At 38.8% G+C, this 1,256-nt stretch overlaps 1 protein-coding gene across 1 annotated transcript; it reads right to left on the bottom strand.

The window, feature by feature from the left end:
• Positions 1-302: 302 nt before the first annotated feature.
• On the bottom strand, positions 303-1,256 carry LOC131642093 (uncharacterized). Its single transcript, XM_058912377.1, has one exon. The coding sequence runs from the start codon at positions 1,254-1,256 to the stop codon at positions 303-305; it is 954 nt and encodes a 317-aa protein (XP_058768360.1).

Below are 1,256 nucleotides of genomic sequence, written 5' to 3'. Positions count from 1 at the left end.
TATAAAACACCATGAAGTTTAAAATGGTTGTTAAAAACAACAGTGCCAGAATGAGTAGTTGTAATGGTGACTCCATTAGGGAGTTTAACAATGATAGGGGTCATGATGTGTAAATTTGTAAAAAAAGATTTGTTGTGGAAAACGTTGTCCGTAGCACCAGTATCAAGTAACCGTTCAGAACAATTATTGGCATAAATATTATGAATGATAGAGATACCTGATTGAGCAGTGGAATTAGTCTGAAGATGTTGAATATTTGGTGTAGAAGCATTGGTGCTCTGCTGTATTAAGGCAAGGAGTGCTCATTGTTGTTCTGCAGTGAATCCAATACATTCTGAGTTATCTTCAGTAGTACCAGGGTTGCTTGCTTCAGTGTCAGGTTCATCAGAGGAAGCCATAGATATGTTAGCTATCTTAAGGTATGGTGGAAATCCATGTTTTTTGAAACAAACCTCTATGGTGTGACCAGGTTTATTGCAGTAAGTGCATATTTTCAAACCTTTAGTTTTAGGGTTATAAGAAGGTTTAGTGGTGAGATCATTGGGACGATTTTTTGCAGAAGGTTGTTGAATTTGAGCTATGATTTTTTCATCAGGGAGAGGTGTAAAGATCTGTCTTTCTTGTTGAATAAGCATAGAAAACACCTTATTAACACTAGGGAGAGGACTTAGAAGCATAATCTGGGATCTAACAGGTGCATATTGGTCATTGAGACCCTTAAGAAAGCGAATAACATAGTCATTCTCCCTATAAGTTTTTATGGTGGGTAATAGTTGACAATGGCAAGAAGGTTCACATTGACAAGTAGGTAAAGGGCGAAAATTATCGAATTCTTGCCATAACTTTTTTAAGGTGGTGAAGTATTGAGTAACAAATTGTTCACCTTGTTTCTGGGCGTAGATCTCTTCTTGAAGGTCAGAGATGCGAAAGATGTCACCTTGGTGGTATCTTTCATGGAGTTCTTCCCAGATTTCTTTGGCAGAGTCAATCCAGAATACACTTTCCGAGATTTCTTTGCCAATTGAATTTGTGATCCATGCCATGACCATGTTGTTGCAACGGTTCCATAGGACGAAATTTGGATTTGTGATATCTGGGAGAGTTAGGGTTCCATCAATGAACCCTAATTTGTTCTTGGACATGAGAGCAAGCTTTAGAGATCGCGACCATGAATGAAAGTTGGTGTTGTTGAGAGGTGGAGTGACGATGGCTAACCCAGGATTGTCACTGGGGTGCATATAGTACGGATCCAACAT

This window comes from Vicia villosa, unplaced genomic scaffold (assembly GCF_029867415.1).
Source record: "Vicia villosa cultivar HV-30 ecotype Madison, WI unplaced genomic scaffold, Vvil1.0 ctg.004478F_1_1, whole genome shotgun sequence".
NCBI lineage: Eukaryota > Viridiplantae > Streptophyta > Magnoliopsida > Fabales > Fabaceae > Vicia > Vicia villosa.
The sequence above is the reverse complement of the archived record's forward strand: the minus strand, read 5'-3'. Positions and strand labels throughout refer to the sequence as shown.

Coding starts and splice junctions, on each gene's coding strand:
- LOC131642093 (XM_058912377.1), bottom strand. CDS start 1,256: ATGTTGGATCCGTACTATATGCACCCCAGTGACAATCCTGGGTTAGCC.